The 19,199-nt window shown below is 44.4% G+C and overlaps 1 protein-coding gene across 1 annotated transcript; it reads right to left on the reverse strand.

The window, feature by feature from the left end:
- Window positions 1-1,051: 1,051 nt before the first annotated feature.
- On the reverse strand, window positions 1,052-18,708 carry slc43a2b (solute carrier family 43 member 2b; the record flags this gene model as incomplete). Its single annotated transcript, XM_079283908.1, has 14 exons — window positions 1,052-2,320; window positions 2,413-2,536; window positions 2,669-2,742; window positions 3,234-3,360; window positions 3,536-3,668; window positions 4,192-4,209; window positions 4,376-4,519; window positions 4,623-4,819; window positions 5,314-5,447; window positions 5,663-5,755; window positions 15,869-15,945; window positions 16,069-16,124; window positions 16,285-16,588; window positions 18,549-18,708. The coding sequence occupies 14 exons, from the start codon at window positions 18,706-18,708 to the stop codon at window positions 2,159-2,161; spliced, it is 1,803 nt and encodes a 600-aa protein (XP_079140034.1). The 3' UTR covers window positions 1,052-2,158.
- Between the last annotated feature and the right edge of the window lie 491 nt (window positions 18,709-19,199).

Consider the following 19,199-nt stretch of genomic DNA (forward strand, 5'->3'; position numbering starts at 1 on the left):
ATCTGAATTACTCTGAGTAATCTCACCTCTGAACAAGCTTCCTGGGGGACATGGAGTCAGGGGACACCCATTTCTTACAGTAAACACTGTTGTTAAAGCAGATAAGCATTTTCTGGATGAAAATAATATATATATGAAAAATGTAGAGTTATACAGACTGTGTTGAAAGTGGGAATCAGTTTAAATCTTTTTAGGTTGGGTTTAAACGTCTGTGGATTGAGTTTCTGTTCTTTGTTGGTGTGTTTCAAGTCCTCTTGTTTCCATATTAAAAACAATCCGTAAAAAGCGACTGTAATTCTGCAGTTAGGCCTAAAATAAGGCAGAAATGTTTCACTTGTTTCTTCATCAAGTGTGATGGCCTTCAACAACACGCTGCCAATACTGACCTCTGTTGGTTGGTTACGCAACAAGCTTAAAACTCAGCTTCCATATTTGATTTTTACGCATTTTCGGATTCACAAATCTCAAAAGGCCACTGTTGTCTTCTCAAGACTGAATTTCAAATTAAAAGCCTAACTATAAACTGTTGAGTGTTAAATGTTATGCACCTCCCGTCATGTCAAATTCCTTATATTCAACATGCCATGGCAATAAACAGTTCTGATTCTGATTCTGATGAACAGTGGGCTTCCACTGGAATTTTGTATTTAGCCTTTCAGAAACAGAAAACAAATCATGCAGCCATAACAAATGAAAAAAGGAAGCAATATCTGGGTTAAGATCTGTTATAATGTCATCGCACTCAGAATGTAAGCGTTAACTTTCTGTGAACGCCGGTAAAACACAACACAGCAAACAACAAAGTTACAGAACAAAGTTACAGAAAGTCATTTAATTTAGCCTGTTGAGCAGTAAAAGGAAATATGAACAAGATCGACCACTTAAAGAGATCAAGTCAACTTTATTAACCCCCACAAATTCTTCCATTTTCAAAAAGGTACGCCAACAATACAACATCTCTACATTATCTTCAGCTGTAGAAGAGCTCTATGCGAACAACCGTGTACGATCAGACATGCGTTGTCAGCGCAGCATGATTTAAATACGGGATGAAAAGTGAACGTAAAATGAAATAAATACATGTAAGAAGGTTGGAGGAGCCCAAAATGAAAGCGGTACTATTTTAGAGAGGCGTCTGGAGAGAAGTGCTGAAATGAGCTGCGTGATGTGTTTGTGTATTGTAAAGGGGCTAACAGTGTATAAAGTGCTCAACGGTGTATGATGAAGATTTTATGGATACACTGAATGGAGAACATGATGGGGAGACTATTTTCACTGATATGTGTAATGCTGCCCAATGAACAAATATGAATTCACAAGGAAATCCCAGCAAACTTAACATACAAAAACAAAACTAAAGAAAGCAAGAAATAAAATAAATACTCTAAACATACATGAACATTTTGCTTTTAGCAAAACATAACAAAACACCTGTTTTAGACTCTAGTAAGATGTTAGCCTGGTAAAAAAAAGAAAAGAAATCAATCCAGCCCCATAGTCTCTTTAAAACATCAGCAATAAGGTTCTTCTCTCCTCCCTGTCGCTCATTAATGCCATGTAGTCCACACTTACCTTACACCATCGACCAAAAGCACCATGTTATGCCATTTACAATCGGGATGATACAAAGTCAACATATGAGACAATAACTAATAATGGTGAGGTCGTTTTGTGGGGGACGTTGAGCAGTCTTGACGCTGTCACAGGGAGGATGTTTCACGAGCTAAACAAACTCTCCTTTTCTGTTCATTTGGGGAATATTAAAACAGTCTTATGTGGAACGGATCTGCACTGATGTGCCTCTCAGAGAGGAGGCAATAAAAAGAGAAGTCAGAGGATTTGGGGGGAGATGCAGAGGGCCCATGCCTCTTTCCTTTCACAGTCTTTCCTCTTGTTTTTTCTTTTTCCCTCCGCGTTTCACTTTCTTCCTCAGCGACTGTCCAACTGACCCGTTTTTATGACAACCGCAGCATCAGTTTATCTTGTTGTATCTTGTCTTTACTCGATGGGGACCTATAACAATTACACAGTAGGTTTAAATGTCATATTCTAAATAGTTAACATTTCAGTTGTCCTTGACTGGATTGCCAATTTCCCAGTAAAAGATCGTTCTTCATCCTCTGTTATCCATTTCTCTGCGTTGACTTTCCTCTAGAGTCTAGACGTAGGCCTCAGGGATGTCGGAGCCGTTGATTTTGATGTAGATCTTAGCGTTGTCCTCCCTTTGTTGTTGCTGTTTGTAGAGCGTCTGTCTGTAGCAGAGCAGGTAGAGAGGCAGCAAGAAGCCCAGCATACTGACACCAAAGAGCCCAATATTGACCTGAGGGATAACACCAGAATCAGCCACGTCCGATGGTTTGATTTGAGAGAGTTTTGAAGTGTGTGTGTCTGTATGTGTGTGTGCATTCATACCCAGAATGGGTCTCCTTCCAAGGGTCCCATCATAGCCAGAAACAGGGGTTGCTGCAGCAGAGCAAACACAGCACTGACCAGAGACTGCATGCCTGTTAGACTGCCAAACTGTGAGGAGGGATACCTGCAGAGACACAAGCAGTACAATTCGTCTCTCAGTTAGAAGCTGCATCCACGTACAGGAGACGAAGGTGGCGGTGATGATGATGATGTGTGTTTGTGGGTGGTGTGAGGCTAGAAGCACATTGAGACTTACACAGCAGCATAGAGGCCGCCAACCGCTGAGTGAATGAATCCTCTCACCACAGTGTGTAAGACAAATGACACAATCTGTGGAAAAGATGAAAGCAGAGGAGTTCAATATTCACAATCATTTAGTTCAGTTCTGTCAGTCGGTTCATGCGGGTCTCAAAGGAATAGTTAGATGAGGAGCTAAATACACTCTCACGTCTATCCAATAAATATGAAGCTACATCCAGCAGCCGCTTACCTTAGCACAGCATAAAGACTGGAAACAGGAAGAAACAACGAGCCTGGCTCTGTCCAAAGGTAAATCAACAGCCCTTCTAAAGCTCACCACTTAACCCATAATGTCTTGTTTGTTTAATCTGTATCCAGTGCAATAGCTGTCTCCTGGTTGGTGGAGTCAGGCTAACCCGTTCCCCATGCTACATTAATGCTACAGTAACACTACATTAACAGGATTAAACTGGATAAAACACCACAAATTAACAAGGTTACAAAATGAAAGTTGTCTCAGTTGTCTCGCTGAAGCACTTTGAAGGCCTGTTTGAATCTGACAGCTGAAGAGGACCACTCACCTGCAGGGGGAGATTGGGCACCAGACAAGTGATCCCAAATCCCACGAGAAGGACGTTTGTGAGGAGGAACGCTCGCAAGGCATTGGTCACCTTCTGGGTCTTTTTGTCTCTGCGCTTTGTCTCCCCCCTTGTGGACAAAATGTGGACAGAAAGAGAGGTGAGATTATGCAGGCACTGATATCGCAACTCTATTTCACAATCACGGACAATTTCTTGTGTTCGTCGCTGAGACATTGCATTGCAACAATGTCAAGCTATAAATGGAAGGGATTTGAGGCAGTCTCAGGCACAAGTTGACACACTTTCTGTAGGGCTCCTTTTCCTCCTCTCCATCATCACAGTCCTTCAGCTTCCAGTCCATGATCTGACCAATCACAGGACAGGTCATCAGGCAAAGCAGCTGCAGTACGCCGAAGATGGAGGAGTACAGACTCACTGAGAGAAGGGTCAGAAAGGTTTTAAAAAAAGGTTCAATGATTATTACAAATTGAGAACAATTAAGAAAGAGGAGGTTGTTAGAGGAAAGGATAAAAATATGACCGATATTGTGGGTTCAGGACCCTTTTCTACCTGGTTAATGATTATGATGGTACAGTTAATTATTAGTTCCAATTAAAAGCGGGTATGGAGGAAACTGCTGTTCCAAAGTCCATTTCTTGCCAATGTGAGGGGATTTATTGCCAAGGGTGTAATGAGAAATGAAAAGTGAGTCATGTGGAACTGCTTGTATCATATGACGTATGCTCTCTGCTGGAGCTGAGGGGCAAGGATAGTTAATGTGTACAACAGAATGGTACCTGGTGGTTTCAGGTTAAAGCTGAATGACAGTCCAAGGACTCTGTTATTGTAATGGCGAACGGGCAAGCTCAAACAAAGATGAAATGAAGCAATTGTAGTCAGCTTGAGAGTTAATAATCTAATTATTCAGCGATCTACTGATACAAGCTTTGATTCTTACCGAGCTCCATTCTTTCCACTGAAAATTAAATTGAAACCCTCGTAAGTCCAGCTGCTTTTAAGTCATAAAGCACAGTAGAAACAACTTGATCCAAGTAAAGAAAAATACAACAATCAACAAGTGTTCATATTTGTCGACGCACACAGACGGAAAGGCGCACGACTCAAACTGCAGGGCCACTGACCTGTGTTGAGGTCTCCACCACTGAGCGACTCCAGCACGCTGTTCATGGCCCCCATGTAGAACAAGAGGCGGAGCTGAGTGACGGACATGGTCACCAGACTGAGCAGGAAGATCGGGCTGATGATGGTTTTCAAGAATGACTGGGCTGCAGAGGAGAAACAGGAATGCAACGGAGGTGAACAACATGCTTTAGGGAGAAGAGCAAAAAGAGGGGGGTCAACGAGGGGGTTGAATTCTGCTGCCCTTACACTCGTCTTTTGTCTTGCTCTCCATTTCCAGGTCCATGGTGGAGAGGCAGAGCTTGTTTCCGTCCTTAGTCACCAGCTCCTTCTGCTTCAGGTTGTCGCCCACACTTAGACGACGTCCCACTGTGGTCACTTGGTTATAGAACTGCTTCCCTGTGATTTTATGGTCGAAGCCCAGCCAGCTGAACTTGATCTTAATGCTGAGAAAGCGGAGGAGGAGGATAAGAGGATGGGAAGAATAAAAGAAAATGGGAGCAGAGGAAAATGTGTGAGGAAGGACAGAGGTAAGTGACAAGGGAGAAGCCCATGGACAAATAGAAATGTGTAAAAATAGATTATTTCTATTATCATTAATAGAAAATGGTGATATACAGGAAACATGCATATGCCCTGCGTGAACGTTTTTCACTGAACAACCATTCAAAAGTTTGATTCTAATTAACAAGAATTTTCCACGGGGATGCGTACAGTGTGCGATCATCAGCAGATGGACTTTAACCTGCAGCATCAGCCTACACTGCACATTTTGCCCATATTACATAATTATTTGTCAAACAGTGTCTATGGTGTTGAGTGCTCCATACATTTTGGAACACACAGTTTACTAGCTTGTGTTTGTAAGTGAGCTTATATATGTATATGTGTACATGTGGGTCTGTGTCTGTACGCCACTGTGAACATCTGTGGTACTAACGTGTAGTCCATGTCTTCTGGTCCTGGGAACGGCTCCATTGGCCAGTTGAAGAAGCAGTTGAAGAAGACCAGTCCAGCACATGCAGCCCACACCACCAGGATAGAAATGAAAGATATGCCAAGGTCGTAGATCACCTGTGCGCATCGGAACATGACCAATAAACACAAACAACGAGACAACACACGCCTGAAATCAGAACGCAATGGAAGGAGTGTATGCTGCTGCAAAGGCTACACAATCCTCCAAATATGTTGGCGGAGAGTGGACGCTAAATGGGGCTGCACATTGCATTCAAGAGGTAAGGCAGTTTAATTCAACAATTCTACGACAGCAGTATGGAATGACAAACCTTGACACCAGGGAAGGTGACAGCGGAGGAGGCATAGGAGCCAGTCATCAGGGCGATGAAGGTGGAGCGGAGGTCCCCGAACATGTTCGGGAGCTAGAAGGAAAGAGAAAGAGACATACTCACAACCGGACCTTTTGTACTCTCGAAGTTATTGCATAAGATATAAGCAAAATGAGAGACATTCCATTGTCTATATAAGTATAAAGGTTAAACCATCCTCTGCCAAGATCATGGTGATCTCAGCTGCAGTGTAGCTGATCCGAGGACAGATCGGGGACACTATGAGGATGGTGACCTTTGACACCGGGGTCAAAGTGGACAGCATCACATAACACACACACACAGCTGTCCACCACACAACATAAACGCAGCGCTGGCCAGACGTGGTGACAGAGGTGAGGTGACTTTTACATGCTTTACTCCCGTTTGAGGACAGATAAAAGAGAGCTGGGAGGGGAAACAGGGGAGACAGTGGGTGGCAAAGCATCCAAATACAAAGGCATTCACAAGCTGTTCTGTTTTCAAGAGACTGAACAACAACAAGCACATCCAATTACATCAGACTGGGGGAAGCTGAGGACGAGGTATATGTTTGTGTGCGTACTAAATTGAGTATTGAGTATGCATATTGAAGAACCCAGTCTCCCATAGCAGTCTCACCAAGAGTATTTGGAACAACTGCCCGAATAGGTTTTTAAACATAACAAATACATAAGCGGCTGCTTATGTATTTGTACAAACCTGAAGGGGAACGGTGACCTGACAACCGCAGAGGGCAGCTGAGTATTACCCAACACCTGTCAGCTGAGACTGAATGCCTGTATGGTGCAGTCATGATCAAAGAGTCAAGAAGCAGCATAGATGCTAATGATTAATGTAATGATAAAAAATGTTTTAACCTCCTCATGTTATTATCTGTGAGACATATTGCTGTTTAGAAAGTTCATTTGTACAGGCGTCTGGATGTCTGAACACATTGACCTATTTGGTCTAGGACGAAGGTCACTTTTCTTTCCCAGTCGGGACAAACCGCCGACGTGGTCTTTCTCTATATCAGCTGATTCTTGTTAGACTAAACATTTCTGCCTTAGTCTCCTGTGTTTTATCTGTTCCTCTCTGCCGGCCGGTATAAATATCTTGTTTGGATTTTGTGTCTTTAGAGCATATTCACAGCTCACTGCAATACGTGGTGGCGTTTTGTGTTCTCTGTTTGCAAACATTAAATTGACTTCTTGAAACTTTGATCATTCATCGAGACTCTGTTTTTGTTTTAGACACTTTGGATAAAACCAACTTCACTCCTGAACTTGTTAAGGAAATATTCCACAACAATTTGGCGTCACGAACAGGATACGCTGACCGTCGGTCAGGCTCCAGAGGACCGTCCGGAGGAAAGGATCCTTCCCAGGACAACACAACCAGTTTCCTGTCTCATACCTCCTTAGACCAGAGAGAGGGAACCGGCGGAAACCGGGGAGACCTGATTGGCGGCACGCGTATCCCACGGAAAGAATTAATTTCTACAAATCGGGTAAGAAGTTGAAATTCCAATTGTAAACAGTAAACGGTAAATTGTAAAGACGTAAAACGTAGCAGACACAGATGAGTGATCAAGTAGTCATTATTATTTGGGGAATACAGCTGGTTTTGACATTTGTATGGTTGGTTTATGGGTTCTTCATGTGACTCCACCTAGGTTTCTGACGTATTATTTCATGTGATTTTATAAAGAGAACGAAGTGATATATTACGATAACGATTTTAACTCAAAATAAAGGAGCTTTTTGAGATTGTAACATTGATCGTGTCTCTGCAATTAAGTCGAAATAAGATTCGTTGTTATTTACCGTAATAAGATTCGTCGGTAATAACGTAATACGTGAATTTCAGACAGGGTATTGTGAGCATTCTCCTAAGTATAAAGAAACTCAAAAAGGTTTTAAAGTTTTTCGCCTAAGGATAAAATAAACTAAAAGAGGTTTTTCTAAAGTTTTCACCTACGGATAAAAACAAAGGTTTTACAGTTTTCACCTAAGGATAAAAGAAACGAGGGTATTGTGAGCATTCTCCTAATAATAAAGAAACTCAACCTTTGCAGTGACGATTGCATTGTGATAAGTAGCGTCGACGTCCACACCAGAAGGAACATGGGTGGCAAAACTTCACACTCAAAGGAGCCAGAAGGTCCGATTGTGGATTTAATGCGAAAGAAACACGGGGAGTCATGTCTGGAATGCCTTCCATACTGGTCAAGGGAGTTTGGGTTTCCAGAAAATGGATCATTAAGTTCCGCTAAACTTAAAATGTTACGAGGGGATTTAGAGACTAGAATAAAAGGGATGAAGAGTGGCAAAACGATTCGAGTTAAAGAGTTAGATATGATGGTGAGAACTCGGGCTTGCCTGAAAATATGGGAAAAAGAGTGTGAATATAGGGAGAGAAAACAGCTGATGAAACAAATGACGTGTTTGAAGGAAGAAAAGACAAGCGAGGACACTACACACACACACACACCCTCAAGTAACCCATTTCTTTTTTCTTCTTCCATATATCCGAGCCTAACGGGAGCGGGGGGTCCGCTCCTCGACGTGTGTCCTCGACCTTCCCCGCAACCCGTCGTCCAACTCCCCGGACCTCCTTTTCCACCTCCACCTCCTTCTCCACCTCCACCTCCTCCTCCACCTCCACAACACGGACCCAAAGCCACCCAGCCTGACACACGCCAGCTCCGCGGAAGACAACAAGCGGCTGAATACAGTAACGCGGCGTACCAACAGGACCCAACTTCTCCACCTTCAGGCTCTGACCCATTCTCACTCCCGCTACATGGCTCTGCAGGACCCCAGAACGTGAAACCTGAGGATGAGTTCACTTTCAGTGCCCCGATGATTCAAGTACCAGGAGTGGACGGTACTCCAGGGCTCGTGTTCAGAGCCTGGACACAAACTGACATTCTGCAAGCCGCATCACATCTGCCAAACATCCACAACGGTACAGCGTTTGCAAAAGGTTTCCTGATATTCTGTAAAGAATTCATGCCCACAGGTTCAGAGGTCCATAGACTGCTGGTTAAACATGTCGGCCCGACTGACTTCAGCAAAATCAGAACTGTTGTCACCGGAAATGGCTGCGATTCCAGATTGATGAAACTCAACTGGGGCGACAACGAGAACGGACCCTACCGAACCTTCATCGAGGCTGTCTGCGCTGAGATCGCCCTCAGATTTCCATCCAAAGTCAACATGGCTCTCATCAACTCCACCAAACAAGGTAAAACCGAAGATGTTACTTCCTATCATCAACGTTTAATGTCTGCATTCCAAACGCACAGCGGTCTTGAGGAGCCAGGTGACAAAGCCATCATGACTGTGTGGGAGACACATCTCAAAAACGCCTTTGTCAACGGACTGCTGACAAACATGCCGACTACTGTTGTTGTTGTTGAGGGAAAGGAGTTAGAGTTTTTGGTAGATTCAGGGGCCACTCACTCAGTAATTCAACAGAAATATTTTCCTCATCAGAAGATGAGCGGGCGGTATGTTTATACACAAGGGGCTTCTGGTTTAACAGTAACTGAGAAATTTAGCAGTCCAATGACGAGTGTACACACTGACTTGACTGACGAAAAACCCGACATTAGAGTGAAACATTCGTTTTTACTTTCGCCAATCTGTCCCATTAATCTGATGGGCAGAGACCTGATGTGCGCTTATGGCATCTGTTTGGCCTCCTCCCCTGACGGACTGAAAGTGACTAGACACAGAGCCATACAACACATGATGCAGATGGCTGCTCCTGTTCCACTTCATGTTTATCAGTGGTGGATTCCTGTGAAGGAAGCCACACGACTGGTTCAAAACGTTGACACTCGTGTCTCGCCTCATGCAGAACGCATGAATCCAGAACATCTCCACTGCACCTCCTATGTCTCTCAGGGTGCAGATGAATCCTACGAGGATACGTTTTTTGAAGGCATCAATGATGCGATTGTTTGCTCTACCTTGTTTTGGTCAACATACAAATCTGCTGTTTCTGTGTCTCTCTCTCCCACACAGAAAGAACTATTTCGAGTGGCAGACTCGTCTCCTCACATCTCGCTGTCCAAGGGTCGAAATGACCAATGGCGTGATCTGGGACCGTTCGTGGCACAATGCGAAGCGCTCACTGACTGGGAATCAACAAATGATCCACTCGTGTTACGCTCAAAGTCGACTGGGTACCATCGTGTTTTTTGTGTTCTCCTGACGGCAGCTTCACGTTCGGTCTATGTTTTTTATGAACACAACAACAAAGCTAAAACGTTCGTCTCTAACGCTGTCTCTATTTCTCCCGCTCTTGCCTCTGTTCCACAGACACTCTGGGCGGCGCACAAATATGACGTGGGTTTGATCAACAACTGCCAACCGGTCGTCATTACTCCACGCTCTGACTTCCGACCCCACAAACACCAATATCCTCTGCGACAGGAGGCCATTGACGGTATTACACCAGTGTTTGAATCACTCCTGAAAGCAGGAGTGATCGTTCCATGTCCGGATTCGCCAGTAAGAACACCAATTTTTCCTGTGAAAAAGATCAGAGACAAAGACAAACCCACTGAGTGGCGTTTTGTGCAGGATCTGAAAGCAGTAAATGCTTCAGTCCATGCACGCGCCCCGAATGTGCCTAATCCATATACTATTCTAGCTCAGATTCCACCTGATGCTAAATGGTTTTCTGTTGTTGACCTGTCAAATGCTTTTTTCAGTGTCCCAGTCGACAAAGATTCTCAATTTTGGTTCGCCTTTAACTTCAATGGGAAACCTTACACCTTCACACGGCTGTGTCAGGGGTATACAGAATCACCAACAATCTACAATGACGCTCTTAGGGAAAGTTTAGAAAGTCTAACTCTCTCACCAGGCTCTGCCCTACTTCAGTATGTCGACGACTGCCTTATCGCAGCTCCTACTCAGGCACAGTGTCAGAAGGATACATTAAAGCTGCTACAGCACCTAGCACAGGAAGGCCACAAGGCCAGTCTCTCAAAGTTACAGTTTGTAACACAAAACGTTCATTTTCTTGGCCATGACATTTCAGGAGAAGGTAAGACTCTCTCCCCCAAAAGAATCGCTTCAATTGTTTCGTTGCCTCAACCAAACACTAAAAAACAGATGATGTCCTTTCTAGGAATGTGTTCATACTGTCGGTCTTTCATACCTAACTACTCACAAATGGAACAGCCATTGTCATCTTTGATCCACGGTAAAAATCTCACAGCACATGACAAAATAATTTGGACAAAAGAAGGCCATGACGCTTTCACGCAAATGAAATGTGCTTTGCAAACTCCTCCTACTCTAGGGTTGCCAGATCCGCAGAAGCCGTTCACTCAAACAGTAGATGAAAGACAGAGCTGCATGACTTCCGTGTTGCTACAATCTCATGGCGACAGACTCAGACCAGTGGCGTATTTCTCCGCAAAGCTTGATCCAGTCGCTGCTGGCCTGCCACAATGTTTGCGTGCTGTGGCCGCGTGCGAAAGAGCGCTCGCAGCATCACGTGACATTGTCGGTTACGCGCCGCTGACACTGCTCGTACCTCACTCAGTCTCTTTGATCCTCCTCGAACAAAAGTCCTCTCATCTCTCTGCAGCGCGATACTTGCGTTATCACACATGTCTCCTAGACATGCCGAACGTAACGGTCAAACGCTGTACTAATCTTAACCCTGCATCGTTACTTCCTATTCCTGGGGATGGTGAGGAGCACAACTGTTTGGCTGAGCTCCAAGCTCAGTGCACTCCTCGTCCTGACCTGTTGGACACTCCGCTGGCCAATAGCGAGATGGTAATGTATGTAGACGGATCAGCCTCTCGCGATCCTCAGACTGGTACTAATCTTGTGGGGTTTGCTGTTGTTTCTGACTCTGATGTGCTGTGTTCAGGTTCCCTACCATGTCACCTCTCAGCCCAGGCAGCTGAGCTCATTGCACTCACTAAAGCATGTAAACTGGCTAAAGGTAAGACCGTTACTATCCACACTGACTCTCGTTACGCCTTCGGCGTTGTGCACGATTTTGGCGCTTTGTGGAAACATCGCAAATTCCTGAAGTCTGACGGTAAGCCTATCCTTCATCACACTCTCATTGCTGAGCTGTTAGAGGCCATTATTTTGCCTACAGCCATTGCAGTATGTAAGTGTGCAGCACACACTAATCAGACTAATGACGTACCAACAGGAAATGCACGAGCAGACGCGGCTGCCAAAGCTGCTGCTCGACGTCCGGTCCCCACTTCCTCTGCTCTCGCGTTTTCATGCGTGCAAGTTCCTTCTTCTCTTATAGCAATGCAAACTCTCTCCACTCCGGAAGAGCGACGGCTATGGTCTACTTCAGGGTGTACTTACACAGATGGACTTTGGGTGGGACCTGATGCTAAGCCATGTCTGCCTAAGCACTATTTCAATCATTATGCCAAGTTGACACATGGGTTAGACCACGTGTCAAAAGGAGGAATGTTGAGGGCATTAAATGAAACATGGTTCACAAAGGGGTTCACCTCATATGCACAAAAATTTTGTTCTGCATGTGTAACCTGTTCTACTCACAATGTAGGCAGGCCGGTAGCGGTGTCCAGCCAAGCTGCACATCCGCCTCCAACACGGCCCTTTGAACACATTATGATGGACTTTGTTGAGCTCTCTCCATCTGAAGGTAAGAAACACTGTCTTGTGATGGTGGACATGTGGTCAAAGTGGGTTGAAGTTTTTCCATCAAGCAAACAGACCGCTGCAACAGTGGCAAAGGCATTGATTTCGGAAATCATTCCTCGTTGGGGCATTCCTACGAAAATATCAAGTGACAACGGTTCTCATTTTGTAAACCAGGCCATTACAGAACTAAGCGCCTATTTGGGTATCGACTTAAGAACACACTGTGCTTACCATCCTGCCAGTGGTGGCGCTGTTGAACAAGAGAACGGTACCCTCAAAACAAAGTTAGCAAAATGTTGTGCTGACACTGGGTTACCATGGACAAAAGCCCTGCCTCTAGTGCTGATGTACATGCGTATGAGGAAACGAACACGCAGCAATCTGAGTCCTTTTGAGATATTGTTTGGTTTTCCTCCTCATGTAGGCACGGAAGCACCCACGGCACCGCCCCCATCCACCGCCTTATGCGAACATGAAATGTTGAGATATTGTGCGCAACTGTCCTCTGCTCTATCTAACATACGACAACAGGTGGCAGCTGCCCTCCCGAGGCAAGCGGAGGGACCGCTCCACAACCTGAAACCCGGTGACTTCGTAGTGGTGAAAGATTTCAGACGGAAGAACTGGAGAGCACAGCGCTGGCTGGGCCCGTTCCAGATCCTCCTCATCACCCACACGGCAGTAAAGGTAGCTGAGAGAGCCACTTGGGTCCACGCGTCACACTGCAAAAAGGTTCCCGACCCAGGAGAAGCTTCAGGTGAGCAAACACCTGCATCAAGTGCCAGCCAACGGGCACCACCGAAAGAACCATCGCAGGAGGACAAGCAGTGATTCACGGACGGGATCACAACGGGCGGTGGCCGACAGACACGTCGTGATCTGTGCTAACTGTCTACAACTCATCAATACCACGGGGGAAAAGAAAAGGACAACAACCCGCTACCCATCACAACCTCAACGTGTTCCTGAGAAGCAGGGCTCGAAACGGAGCACACCCAGGCCTTTCATCATGAAGCATGATCTAGCTAGGAACAGACCTCTCAAGACAGAGGCAGAATAATCCTCTGGGGTCTGTTGAGACAAAGGCAGTCCACCCTTTGTGCTCTAGTTAGTCTGGTTACATTTTTTATTATGTTAATTGTGGTTATGGTATAACCAAAAGAGTGGAGTGTAATGATAAAAAATGTTTTAACCTCCTCATGTTATTATCTGTGAGACATATTGCTGTTTAGAAAGTTCATTTGTACAGGCGTCTGGATGTCTGAACACATTGACCTATTTGGTCTAGGACGAAGGTCACTTTTCTTTCCCAGTCGGGACAAACCGCAGACGTGGTCTTTCTCTATATCAGCTGATTCTTGTTAGACTAAACATTTCTGCCTTAGTCTCCTGTGTTTTATCTGTTCCTCTCTGCCGGCCGGTATAAATATCTTGTTTGGATTTTGTGTCTTTAGAGCATATTCACAGCTCACTGCAATACGTGGTGGCGTTTTGTGTTCTCTGTTTGCAAACATTAAATTGACTTCTTGAAACTTTGATCATTCATCGAGACTCTGTTTTTGTTTTAGACACTTTGGATAAAACCAACTTCACTCCTGAACTTGTTAAGGAAATATTCCACAACATTAACCCAACACTGAGTGTTTCCAGCTGTGAGGGAGATGGAGGGAAAGGTGGTTTCAGAGGAAGATGTGGTTTAATACACAGATTCTGGGGGCCTCCAATACAAAAGAGCAAGCAGAGCCCTACATTATGGTTTTATCAATGACTTTCAGGCCTGTGGCACCAACTAATGATATATTTAGATGCAACAAATACCACATAGTACATGTACATCACAGTAACAGCCTGTGGTGGTATAGAAAAGGGACATTTATTGGGAGATTTACTGGAATAGAGGCCCTCTCTAGTGAACAGCATCACCATGGTACGGCCCAGGACTCCTGTGTGAGTCACCGTAAGACTGAACTGATGACAAGGGGATGGAACAGTGAGAGGAAGAACAGCAGGGGAAGAATGTAACTGAACGGTGAGGGGTTGATCCTGCCAGTCCTCAAGACCATCAGTTGTTTTGTCTTTGTGTATTTCTGGTTCTGTGGCTCAATCTCAAAGAGCACTGATTTTACATATCACAGCCTGTTTACAGAGCTAAAGGTAGTACGACAGGGTATGTCAAAATAAGTTGTATAAAACCTTTAATAGCTCCAGTTGGAGCTGCACAAAATCGGTTGGGGCTGAAGACTGAATGAAAAATAATCTGGGGGTATGGAGTTAGAAATAAGTGAGCACCTAGCCGGCTCTTCATCTCTGCTTGAGCCTATAGTGGCTCAATTCTACATTAACTGCTCTCCTATCAACTGTTGAGGGGTCAAGTTTGCATTGTGGGTAATGTAGGCTCCAGGTTTAAACATGGAATGATTAAAATAAAAAAGGATAATATATCTGGTCCTGCTGCAACAATGTTGATACTTTTTTTTTAAATTAGGAATGCAAGACTCTTTTAAATTCCCTGTTAACACAAAATAAGGAAGCCTAAAGGGCAACGCAAAGGAGCATTAAAAAATAATAACAATGGGAGCTTCTGATATCTTCATGATTATATTAATTGTTAATCTTTCTCTTTCGTTTATACGATGTGAAACTGCAAGTTAGAGCTGTCGAGTATCTCTACCCTGCAGCCTTATTATTCACTTTAGACAGCGATGCTGCATTGCTACTTGTGTTTGACTGCATTAGTTTGCAAACATGAATTGATGGGATTAGTGTCTTTTTGTGTATGTACATTACAGTGTGCGCATGTGTTTGTGAAAAAAAAGAAAGACAGAGAGATGAACAGCTCCAACACCCAGCAGTTGCTATGATGTTCCTGCGTACACGATAAAACGCAGATCGGCAGAGATCTTTTCCAGACGTGGTTTGTGTGCGAGTAATTGCAGAATTGCGGCAGTGCCTGGTTGATTGCATGCAGCGTAATGTCTCAGGGAGACATTGATTATTGTTTCAATGTATGTTTTAAATCTCCTTTACTTTTTACTACTGAATTTTATTTCTTACACTGTTTCTTTAATTGTTTTTTAAATCTCCTTTTCTTTTGCCTTATGTTTTGATGCTTTTAATGGTTGTATGTGAAACACTTTGAATTACCTTGTTGTTGAAATGTGCTATACAAATAAACTTGCCTTGCCTTGCCTTGCTGAAGCGCAATAATAGATAAAGCAGTAAGTGATAATGGACCATCGAGTAACTCCCTCTCTCCCAATAAACTCTCCCCACCGAGGAACACAGAGTGTGCTGGAACACAGAGTGCAGTGTAAGAAGCCAAAAAAAACAGAATGCCAGACAAGAGGGGAGGGAGAGTGTAAGCAGGCAAGGAGCCAGCAAACTATTAGAACAGAGCACCAACAGCAAGACAAAGACCTATGAAGACAGAAAAGGTACATCTTGACGAACATAATGCAGTGGGTGCAAAGGCTCTGGAGCAGGAGAAGAACACATAAACCGTGCGCACACTTACTGTGAGAGAGGTGAAGGTCATGCACATGCCCCCAAAGCCATTGAAAGTCAGGGCAATGAAGATAAGGACGGAGAGTTCTGCAAATGACAGATGGCACAGATGTTAGCTTGTGACCAAACTAGTGTACGGTACATTATTTCAAATACAGTAAAAAAAAAAAAAAAAAAGGGTAGACATGAGAACCCTTCAGGCCAACTCACCATTTGGGTTGTGGGATCCATAAGCAATGAGTAGACAGGAAAATCCAAAACACGTGCTGGAAATAAATGATGATGAGAATTTAAGTTGCAGCCCATCTCTGCCAATTTTATTTTGCTTCTTAAGGAGTTTACATCTTCCCAAAACAACAGTATGTAAGTGTTCACAGAATTAAAAATAAATAACGTCACAGCTGGAGTCTTCTCTCTCTTGCTTACCTGCCCAGCAATCGCAGTTTGCGAGGCCCATATTTATCCATGACAATCCCCAATGGCAGCGTGATGGCCGAGAGCAGGAAGGAGCCCACTGTAAATGCCAGGTTCAGCATCTCATCCTGTTCTTTACAAATCAGCCAGCCGTTCATCCTTAGGGGCCCATCCATAGGGACCAGGGGCCTCATCTCCACTCCGTCTCCCAGACCAACCACGCCTCCCTCACTTGCATAGTCAGCATAGTCAGCATAGTCGTCGGGTGTCGCCGTTGCCAGGAGTTGGGTGAGATTGTAGCTGGAACTGTTGAAGCCTGAAGAACATGATGAAAGAAAGTAAACGATGAGTCGTCTAAGTGGAAAACTGAAAGTCTAATTTCGTCTTTCTGGTACACAAAAACACTATCCATAAAGGTTGAGTGGCGTGAATAATGACTGTGTTAAGTTGAGTTCAGCCGGGTGCTCCTGTAGATGATTTAATGTATGGAGACCTGTGTCTCTTCTTGGCACACGGATGAAATTTGGAGGTGGTAGTTCTGCTTATTCACGGGGTCCTGATATGATAACACATCGTGGCTACATGTGCACTGAACATGTGCTTGTTATAACTACAAACTTGTGGGTAACATCATATCAGGGGCAGAAGCATAAAACGATTGGAGACAAACCTGTACCGCTTAGACCGACATGAAAGCCAACTGTCCTTGACTGAGATGGTAATTAGATTTTATTAGTCAGTTAGAAAGCCAGGGACAAAATGTGATAAGCTGGCAGTGGCAATAAACTTCACATTATCATCATAACCTGCATGGAGATCAAGGTACAAAAATCCTTTGTTCCTCTTCCATAGTGACTCACAGCCACTGACCTACCCACATGACACAAAGCTTTCACCATTCCTCAAATATGTCTGCTGCATGTGCACACAATCCTAATCTACGCTGCATCATCATCACCTTTTTCTGTCCATCATCTTGTTTTCACTGTCAACTCCACCAGTTATCTGATTTATACGATTCATCACTTTTCTATCAGTTTTCTCCTGCCTTCCTGTCCTTTATCAGTGGACTTTCAACAACTTCCATATAACCGGTCATAAAATCTATCCTTCTATCACATGTCACATGGCTGAAAAGAGCTGAGCTGGTGCTGCGGTCCTCTCCCTCTTACATCATCAGAGCGAGATAAGACAGCTACGGAAGCTCTCCAGGAAGTCACCAAGAGTGGTGGGTGCTCATTTGCTACTTCAGCGGCGAGTCTGCTTCTGTGCCGACACTCAGCATCACAGCGGACACGACTGGAATTATCCTTGAGGGTTCGTGGCCAAATGTTAAGCTGCTCCTTTGATGCTGAATAAGATCAAACAAGACTGTAGGAGTTGGAAATATATCCTCCTACAAATTTCCAGTCAGAAAATTCAAGTCCCTTGGAGATAGGCCAATAGTGAGAGGGGAAAACTGAATCCAACCAATAGTTTAGTGTTTGTACATTGGGCACGACACAGTGTCACCACAGGTCCAAAGGATAAGTGTGGCCTAATTCCTCTCTCACGTTCTCTTTTGCTTACTCTCGTCTATAAGACCTGACTGGGGCCATTGTGTGTATCAATTCCACCTTTGTACTTAAAAACACAAAGCACCGGCCTGACTTTGCTCAAAGTGAGGGATGGGGAGAAAAAGAGTAGACTGAGGGGCGAGGGCAAAAGGACAGCTGATCCAGTGCGTCATTGGTTTATCAGATCCCTCCCAATCAGTCTGCTGCCGAGTCTTCAATTTAGTTGGAGCTGTTGAAAGTTAAAGCTCTCAAAGGGGCAAGTAGAGAGTTTAGGAGACACTGGAGTCGTATACTCTTTAACTTTGGACCACTTTGTCAACTTTGCAACCCTGCTCTCTCTTTAATTTATCTGATTTAGGTTTAAACAGCCCATGTTCCCTTCGGAGAAAACACCTATTCTTCCCAAAGAATAGAAGAGGCAAAAATGGTAGCAGTGTTAAGTTACATCTATTGAATAAGAACGTGCTCTCTTTGCCGGAATCCACAATGCCACTGACACCCCTCATCACCAATCCTCATTTTAACAGCTCATTGTATAGTGCTGTACAGGAAGAAAGAGTTCAGCACTGTAACCTCATGAAGACACATGCTCAAGACTATTTGCTTTTCCGAATGAGCAATTACTACACCATCAAGGCAAATTAAGGCAAAGTTGTGGGAAGTATAATGGTACAAATGACAGACACGTACTGTGACGAAAATTCAACAGTTGTGACTCACCCTCTTCGTTGCAAAGGTAAGAGTAGAAGCCTTCTGACTTGAGCATGATGAGGAGCGACCCCCATCCAAGCAGCACGGCGGAGAAGAGCAGATTCTCAATGATAGAAGTCACTGCCATCCACCAGCGTCTGGCGAACGCCGTGACCAGGGTCGGAGACATGGTCGAGGGTTATAAATTAGGGAGAGAGGGGCAAAGAAGCAGAGGAGGGAAATGTGGAGAGTAGGTCGAAAGAGACCAGAAGAGATGAGAGAAAAACGCAGAGAGAGCCTCCCTGACTGACGCTCAGGATGAAGGATCGCTGATCACTTATCTGTGAAGAGAAAGGCACAAGAGGAGGGGGGGGGGGGGGGGAGGTTTTATAGTTAGCCTATCACTGTAGTTACTGAAGGATCACAAGATAAAAGCACTCAACTTTGAGCCTGACTGGAGATAACTGAGGAAATGAACCTGCGATATCTGAGCATATGCTCTGTTTGGTTCATAACTTTTTTTTGATTAATTGAAAGTCTCCCTTCTCATTAGACACAGAAAATAAGTATTACCAGTTGCTAACAACGAAAGACGAATTATTAACTCTCCTGCTAGTACTGAGATCATAACATCACTCTGCTGCAGGCAGGGACAAAGATCTTACATCACATCATCGGCAC

Source organism: Melanostigma gelatinosum (genome assembly GCF_949748355.1).
Source record: "Melanostigma gelatinosum genome assembly, chromosome: 14".
Lineage (NCBI taxonomy): Eukaryota > Metazoa > Chordata > Actinopteri > Perciformes > Zoarcidae > Melanostigma > Melanostigma gelatinosum.